This window comes from Macaca mulatta, chromosome 5 (assembly GCF_049350105.2).
Source record: "Macaca mulatta isolate MMU2019108-1 chromosome 5, T2T-MMU8v2.0, whole genome shotgun sequence".
In the NCBI taxonomy this organism is placed as follows: Eukaryota; Metazoa; Chordata; class Mammalia; order Primates; family Cercopithecidae; genus Macaca; species Macaca mulatta.
Window position 1 is genome coordinate 162377293 of NC_133410.1, and position 9204 is coordinate 162386496.

The window sequence follows — 9204 nt, forward strand, 5'->3', positions numbered from 1 at the left end:
CAAATCATGGCTCTCTTTATCTGAGGGTTAGATTTGAGTTGGGGAAGGAATTAACATTTTTGCAATGGTGATCCTTTTTCATTATGAAAAATCTCAGAAAATGAAAAGCACAACTGTAAAGCTCATAAGCCTTAAGTTTAGGGCAGTGTTTCCACATAGCTGCAGCTGGACTGCTCAGAAGGGTCAAAAGAAGGCAACCCCTTTCCAGAGGCTGCAAGTCGCTGCTTCTACAGGGTCAGCAGCGGTGAAATCTGTGAGATACGGGGCAGGGTGGTGGAGGGGGAGACACTTTCTGAGTCACTTGAGAAGTAGATCACTTTAAACTGCTGGAGGGCTGGGCTCATGGAAGGAAGTGACGTCTCATGCATAGCTCCATTCCCAGTTCCTTTTACTAAGAAGACAAGACAGAAGACAAAGAATAGGTAAAACAGGATGTAAAGTTTATATACAAGAATATAATGTTTATCTGAAATATTTACAGTGTTGGTTAAAGCAATATTTTTACAACTTTTAAAGGTAAACTACTATGTATATTACAGGTAAGCTACAGTGGGTTTAATTTGCAAAAGTTAAGTAAGAAATGTTTTAAACAAGGCTTAAAGTACTCAAGTCAATTATAAAATTCATATCTTTTGCCTTTTACTTGAAGAAATCATGCTATAGAAATGGTTAATGTGCTTTTAATAAATGGAAGTACTGTAGCTGGAATGTGATACATGTAACAGTTGAAGTTCCCATTGAAGGTACAAAATGATGAATTGTTGTAAGACTTAGACACTGAGTCTCAGTCTGGAGCTGAGGAAGATGTTGAGATAACAGCCAGCTTTATCTCAACAGGGTTGTGACCGACAAGTTTGGGCCACAGAGAAAATTGAAGCAATTTGCACGTTGTGACCACCTCAGTGGGAAGTGAAAATCAGCTGACTCAAAACAACAAACAACAAACAACCAGACCCAAGTCACAGTTGCACCTATTCAAAACTAGCTTTAACGTGAGCTATTTTTAAACATCATAAAAAATATTCATGATTTTATTAGTTTGAATATTTCTACAAGATTCGGGTGGGCTTTTCCTTTAAGCGAAAACAGCTATCCACTCCTGTGGCCCCCTGGGGCCTTATAACTCAGGAAATGCTGGGGATGCAAACGTGCAAAAGGCAGGGGGAAGCTGTCCAGGCCGAGGCTGGAGCAGCTGGGAGTGTGCTTGGGAAATGGGAGCTGAGATCCCAGAGCAGAAATGGTCAGCCGTGCTCTGGAGCAGGCCTGTCGGAGCCATCAGGATGCCAGGACTAGCACTGCAGCTTGCGGATGCTGCGGGAGATGCGCTTGAACTCTCTCTGCCCCTTCTGCCACCGCTTCACCGAGGTGATCACCAGCTCCCCACCCTGTTTCTGTCCCATGACCAGATAGGGCGCGTTGATGTCGTTCATCTCCTCACAGGTGCACTGCAAGCTGTCTTTGAGCCACAGCACCGATTTCTTCAGGTCCCTTTCGGACACACCATTCAGCTTGTAAATGGTCTTGCTCTTGGTCTCCAGGATGATTTTGGTATCTCGGTTGATGTAGGTTATCTCCTTCACTTTTATTTTCAGTGCTATGAGAGACGGCAGAAAGAGTCATATCAGTTATAATGAGGGAATACAGTATACCTTCCCCCATTCTGCCTACTCATGTGACTTGTCCTGGACGAGGAAAGAGAGGCTTCCTAGAGCTAATGGGACCCTCAGAGGCTGCAGATCGGGGGTTGGGAGCTAGGGGCAGCAGGTGGCTCCACTGCTAAGCCTCAAAGCATTTGCCAGGCACTTTGTTTCCAATCAGCCATTTTTTCAAAACTCTTTCTCTTTGCAGGACTCAGTGAACTTTTCTTCTCCTTTCCTCACCCACCCTTGTGTTTGTAAGAAGGTTGCATGTGGTGCATGCTCTCCCCAACAAATGACTTCCTCTATTGGAAACTTAAGCATGAAAAGAAATGCCTGACTCTTAGGTGAAACATGATCCTTCTGTGGCCGTAAACTTTAAACTCAATTTATTATGTAGGAGAGGTTTTTGGACAAACCTGTAAGGAAACTGTATCACACCATCATTGTTTTCTAAAGAACAGATTACAGGGAAGGAGAATTGATCTTACAGCTGCATTTGATTTGGTAAAGTAACTAGGAGAAAAAATATGCAAGTCTCTTTTTAACAGCACAACATGTTTAGTCATAAAAGTGTTTTTCTGAAGACCTCATCCTTATATGCTATCATTTGCCTGTCCAAGGCCAAGGCGTTTACAGATCATATATGTACTGTTTCCAAAATGTATGTGTAGACTCGTTAGAATGAGAAGACCAAAAGTAAGTGGTTTACTATAAAGGACACGTTTTATAGTCATGAACAGTATGCTCTGGGAATGAAAGCCCTACAAATGTACATGCTGGAATTAAATTTCAAGACTCCATGAAAGCAGGAAAAGAATAGAATTTTAAGGTTAGAAGGGATCATCCTATTAAAATCGCTTGTTAGTACACAAAGAATCTTAAATCCAGAGAAGTTTAGTGACTTGCATGAGGTCACCCAGTTTAGGTTGTTTCCTAGAACTCTGGTTGCCAAACCTCCTCCTGTAATACCACTGTAGTGTCTTGAGGCAATGTCAATGTTTTTGTACTGGCTGCAGCATAAACTTGCCCAGCTGCAATGTGTCCTAAGACCCTGGGTGACCCTGACAGCTATTCCGTATAGATGATGTGTAAGTATGACTTCCTGACTTTGATGGAGTTTAATCTATGTTTAAATTAGTAATAGAGGAAGATTTTTCTGTGTTGCGTATAACTGTTTTTGAGATTTTCTTTTTCTCTTTTTAAATATCAGAAAGGGAATTTGACTGAGTATGGCTTTCTAGCCAACCAGGAAATTATAGACGCTATATCAGGTAAATCAAAGATGCTATGACTTGGCCAACCATGGTTTTGTCTGGTATGATATGCATCTGAACTGTGGTACTGAGTTCTCAGTTTTTGAGACTCAAGTCATGGAATAAGCCATACTTGTGGAAATGTTGCATGCTCTTGTGTCCTCTGCGTTGGGAGTAGGGTGTTGGATAGACCTTACCATGGTGGGAGAAATGGACTGATTACACTTTACCTGGGAGCCTTGTCTGTAGTACAGATAGGGCATATATAAGATTTCACCTGGCCAAATGAAACATTCTCAAGCTCCAAACATCAGAAAAAACCATCACTTTTAACCAGGAGGAAGATTTATTAGTCGTCTTTGTCTAGCTCTAAAATAACTAATTTTGCAAATGTTTATCATGAGAAAACATTAGGGATTTTCTCCTTGGATTTTCAGCTAGGCCCAAACAGAGAGAATCGAATCCCCCACATAACCTTTCCTGTCCTGGAGGATGTGACTGAGGATGCAGGATGGGATAGGAAGCAGAGGTGATGATACTTTCTGGTCCTACAATAGGTTGTATATATAGGAAGGTAGTTCTGAACCGTTTTTTTATTCGCCAGTACTTGCACCATTGAATTTCCCTTGTACTTCAGGAGCACAGTAGGGAAGAGGTGATGCCTTCCAGAGTAGTCAAGTCAAATAAATCAGATTTCTATGCTTGTTCCTCCTACTCTTCCATTATTCACAAAGAACAGAGGCAAGATGGAATAGTGCTTATAAACCAACAATCTTATGACGCAGTTCTTGAAATTCTGCTTCATTATCCCTCTGTGGGTCAAAATGAGAGTGAAGAAATAGAAAACAAAGCTTGTGAGGTATCTATGCATGTGATACCTTAAGTGTGATAACTTCTGTGTTGTTTTGAAAGGCTTTCTCTCTGTAAGGAGAGAGCACACTAAGGCACACAGGCATCCATGTTTTGGCTCATGTCTTGATAGGGCATCCTTAGAAAGGGGGTATTCTGTAAGGTCAGCCACAAAAACAAGCAAGTAATAGGGGTGTGTGTGTGTGTGTGTGTGTGTGTGTGTGTGTGTGTGTGTGTGTTTCCCAAAGCCAGTTGTTATGGAGCTCCACAATATAACAATCAACTTTTCATGGAAGTCAGGAAGGATCTGTTTTATATGTAGTGCAAAGGATATAAACTGCCAGAAGAACATGATATTTTATAGACTTTTTAATATAAATTTTATATAAATGATATTTTTCTATCTTGCCCTTAATGATATAGCATGGGGGCTGAGAACTGTGTTTTGGTAAGGCTCTGGTGATTGGGAATTATCTGCTGCTAACATGCCTGGCCCTCAGCCAGTTTGAGGGTTGTGGACATTTGAAAACAGGTGTATGAAACTCCGTCAGCCCCATTTGTGGCTCCTCCTGAGGGGAAAGGTTGCTAAGGACTTTGAGCTACCTCCCTTCTTTCTCCCTCCTCAGCAGTGTGAAGCCTTTCCCAACCCTGGGGCTATGGTGGTTCTGGGACCAGTCAGAGTTAAACCCAGGACACTTTCTGGAAGAGACCTGGAGCTGTCAAAGAGTAGGGATTGGATGGTTCTAGAGTTTTAGGGACCTGACCAGGACTGAGATTTCTGGGATGGCAAGGTAAGGAGACTGAGAGCTGGAGTTATTTCCCTCAGTCTCGAGGACTATGTTGAATATGTAGAAGTGTTAATATGGGTTTATTAGACTCCATTATTGATTGACAGAGCAGGGAACATGTCTATTTATGAGTAAGTTCAGCCTTGTGCCTGAATAAATACTTTTTAGAAAGGTACCAATAATTCCGACATACCAAAAAGTACCTGCCCTTGGAAAAGGATAAAAGCAAGAATGCCTCTGGGTGAAGTTCCTGGTCATTCCCAGCTCTGAATTTAGCATTGATCCTGTGTGTAGCTGGGCTCCTCTTCTGATCTGAGAGCCCTGAAGTCAGCAGATGAGGTGCTTGTGGAGTTCTATGCAGACAAAGTCCCATCTCTCTTTCCCCTTATGATCCTGTTTTCAGGGGAGTGACTTGCAACTTATGGAACATATTGCATGTGTTTTTTATTGTCCCCAAACACCATGTCATCTATCATGTATCTTGCTAAAGTAAATCTCTAAGACTTTTTTTTTTCTTTTTAAAACTATTTCAAAACTGTGGCAAATGTGTCTAGACTTAGTCATACAAAAATTTACAAAAACCTTTTAAAAGGGATTTTAAGGTGGTGGTTTAAGGTTGTTAGGTGTTCCATGTTAGGTGTCTTCTCAGTAAGCCACTCTTCTTTTTCAATTTAAGGAACCCCTCCTCGACAAATTATTAATCAGTGCCTTGGATATATTCACTAATGGTAGAGCACAGAGGAGCAAATCATTACGGGTTATAAAGAAAGTAAAAATATTTTTATTTGTGGCCAATTTAATGCCTTGAATCTGTTTGGCTGGGGCTAATATTTACACTTCCATCCCTGGTGGACATGTTAAGTAATCAAAAGAAAACAGGACTCGGGATTATGTCTGTTGGCAAAAAAAAAAAAAAAAGATTTAAAATGTGCCATTGGAAATTGATCATCTGAATAATTTTCATTATTTGAAATGTGCCATTGGAAATTGATAACCAGAATAATTTTCATTATTTGATTATTGGCTTAACAGAACAATGAGTCTTAGCTGACAAGATACATCGCAATGCTAGACAGTTACATAAGGAGGAAACTAGGATAGATCAAGTTAGATGGTTTTGGAAAACATGAGCTATAATGGTATTTACCCAGCCTTTATCTGGCAACATCATAATGATTTGTACCTTGAAGATTTACTGGTAAATAAAACTTCTGAATGTGAAATCTGTTGTTGTTGTTGTATTACTTACCAAAATCATTTTTACAAAGTGTTTCCATTATGTCGTTGTCGTCATCATTTTTATTTTTGCAGGCTTCACATACCTTTGGAGCTAGAAATGTAGAAAACAGTCTTTAGTAAGTTTGCTTAAAAGGGAACAGCAGGTGGCGTTTGTAAACAATTCAAAGAGACTTATCCAGGCAAAAGTAGCGATTGTCCTATTTAACCTCAGCTTCTGCCTCCTCTGTGAAAGTAGGATCACTCATTCGTAAGAAAGTTCCCCCATGCTTCCCATTTTTTGAGGGGTGGGAGCAAAATGAGAATTCCTATATGTTGTTGTGTTTAATAAATTATGACTCAAATAAAAAGGGAGTTGTGGGCAGAGTGTACAAGTGTGTGTAGTTATGGTTAACTGAGTCAGGGTGCAGCTTTTCAGCTCATCCTCCCAAGCTCTGGGAAATTCAGTCTGCAAAAGTTATTCCCAAGGCCTTTCGAAGGAGAAAGCAACCAAAGAACCAAAGATCTTTGAAGTGTTTGGGAAAACTGGTAACTATAAAATATAGCCAAAAGATTGTCTTTCTTAGCCACAGGACACCAGTGTAGCTGGCTCTACTCAGCAGAGCTCTGTATCTCAGGGGGCCCAAGTCTGGACTGGGAGGGGTGACTGGCTCGTGTTCCACATATGGGCTGTTTCCACCTTGAAAACACATCTCACTAATTACAATAGCCTGCTCTAAGTGGTTCTGTGTCACCTTGTTCCTTCTGCCAAGATTGTGCTTGAGTTAGGCAGCATTCATTTCATTGCTGTCTGCAAGCTCCCTGGTACAGGTTCTTCTTGCCCTTCTTTGCCTGTTTCAAACTTTCAAAACAAACAAACAAACAAACAAACAAACCTGTTTCTGAAGCTAATCAAAGATGAAGCAAAACAGTTTAGTGGTCTGATCAAACCTAGGGATTGTATACTAGCACAATTATCAGAAAGCCTCCTAAAAGCTTTTCTAAGAGTCTGATTTCTTGGGAAAAGTAAAAAAAAAAAGAACAACTATATTTCCCTTCTCTCATTTATAAATGTGTTAATTATATCTTTAAAATTTAGGTGAAATTAGAAGATTTTCTGTAATATGAAATTTAATGTTCATAGAAAACTATGTGACTTAATAGAAGTGTTATTTATCAAATTAGAAAAACCACAAAGATGGAATTTTGAAGAACATGAACTTTTATTTTGAAGGAGAAACGTGGCTTTTTGGAGAAATGTAAGATGCGTAATGTTGCTGCTGATAGTGGGAAGAAATAAAAGCAAAATACATAAAACTGCCCTTAAGTCCCCTCACCCAAACAAAATCAAACGTTTCTAATTAGGAGCTCTCAGAATGTGTATAAAATGTTACTAACCTGTATTGGTTGGTCTATGGTATATGTTGGACAAATGCTTGAAAAATGCCAAACATTTGCAATAAATTAGAAATCTAACCAATAAGATGATTGCAAACTCATGGTCCCTGCCAGGAAAGATTGCTAAAGAACTCTGCATTTGCTTTAACTAATGATGTCTGTAGGAAAACAACTAGAGATTGAAAGGGAGAGGCTGCTGAAGCCCTGAAAGGGATTAGGAAGCTCCCTTTTCCAACCCAGGGGACCCAAATCAGCTCAGGCACATTGTATATGTTTTTCTTTCAGAAAAAATATCGAGAGCTCATGCGGTTTTCATTGCTTTGATGGTTTTTGCACAGGAACTCTCCCTCCGTTTTCTAAAAACTTGGGAATCTCTTTTGCATGATTTTTCTCCAGCTAATCACAACCACTCCTAAGTTAAAAACTGATAGCGATAGAAAATTGATTTCCAGAGATTCCCTTTACGCCCTCTTCCTCAAGTACCTGAGCAGTTACAACCAATGCTCAATTTCCCACACACTCCGTGCCAGTCCCGGTTTTATTTCCAAAATCTAAATTGACAAAGGACAAAAAGTACCTTAAAAGATTATCTACTTGTACATCCTGGTTTTCCTGCCTGTACGGGAAATGTCCCTGTGACTAGAATCCTGCCCAGTGGTAGGAAGCTGCAGAATGAGGCTGAGCGAGGGCCCTCTGGCCAGAGTGCTCACCACCAACTCCTCCATCAAACACCACTTCCAACGCTCTGCGTGGCTCCAGTGCTAGCTAGCATCTTTAACAATAATCGTGTATCTATTTTTTTTTAAACCGCCGTTCAGTTCTTCGGGTTTTTTTTTTAACTGCCCTTAAGTATAACTGGTACAACTCGGGAGCAGAATGCGAGACTTGGGCGGTGGGGGAGGGGTGCCTCAAATTTGATACAGGCTTGTCGTGATGACAGACCAGGTCAGGAAGAACTTCTGCCCTTCCTGCTACTGGCACCCCAAGCAGGGATGCACTGGGTTGCGTGGCAGGGGCGGGATCTCCTGGGAGCGTGTCAGCCAAGCAGAGAGTGGGGAAACAAGCGGGAAGGCTTACCTTCCTCGGTGGCCGGCAGGAGGTGGTCGCTACTAGCGAGGGGGATGCAGAGGTCGTTGTCTTGGGGGAAACGGTCGCACTCGAGCATGTCGGGCCAGGGGAAGCCGAAGGCGGACATGACCGGGGCGCAGCGGTCCTTCACCTGCACGCAGAGCGAGTGGCACGGCTGGATGGTCTCGTCTAGGTCGTCGAGGCAGACGGGGGCGAAGAGCGAGCATAGGAACTTCTTGGTGTCCGGGTGGCACTGCTTCATGACCAACGGGATCCAAGCGCCGGCCTGCTCCAGCACCTCCTTCATGGTCTCGTGGCCCAGCAGGTTGGGCAGTCGCATGTTCTGGTACTCGATGCCGTGGCACAGCTGCAGGTTGGCCGGGATGGGCTTGCAATTGCTGCGCTTGTAGGAGAAGTCGGGCTGGCCGAAGAGGAAGAGCCCGCGCGCCGAGCCCAGGCAGCAGTGCGAGGCGAGGACGAGCAGCAGCAGCGAGCCGGGGCCCTGCAGCATCGTGGGCGCGCGACCCCGAGGGGGCAGAGGGAGCGGAGCCGGGGAAGGGAGAGGCGGCCGGAGTCCAAGCTTGTCCCGGGCCCGCTCTCTTCGCTCGGTGCGACTCGGGGGCCTGAAAAGCTGGCAGCCGGCGGCCGGGGCGCGGAGAAGCGGGACACCGGGAAGACAGCGCGGGCGAGGCGCTGCAAGCCGGCGCGCAGCTCCGGGGGGCTCCGACCCGGGGGAGCAGAATGAGCCGCTGCTGGGGCACAGCCAGAGTTTTCTTGGCCTTTTTTATGCAGATCTGCGGGCGGGGGGAGCAAGGGAGGAGCCAATAAAGGGTAATCCGAGGAGGGCTGGTCACTACTTTCTGGGTCTGGTTTTGCGTTGAGATTGCCCCTCACGCGCTTGCTGGAAGGGAATTCTGGCTGCGCCCCCTCCCCAGATGCCGCCGCGCGCCCGCCCTAGGATTTCTTTAAACAACAAACAGAGAAGCCTGACCG

General features: G+C 43.5%; 1 protein-coding gene across 1 annotated transcript; it reads right to left on the reverse strand.

Moving 5' to 3' along the window:
* Positions 1–419: 419 nt before the first annotated feature.
* SFRP2 (secreted frizzled related protein 2) lies at positions 420–8970 on the reverse strand. The gene is made up of 3 exons (XM_015139367.3): positions 8221–8970; positions 5780–5860; positions 420–1594 (listed from the first exon to the last, which is right to left on the reverse strand). Exons 1-3 carry the CDS (start codon positions 8720–8722, stop codon positions 1290–1292), a joined length of 888 nt encoding a protein of 295 aa, XP_014994853.1. The 5' UTR covers positions 8723–8970; the 3' UTR covers positions 420–1289.
* Between the last annotated feature and the right edge of the window lie 234 nt (positions 8971–9204).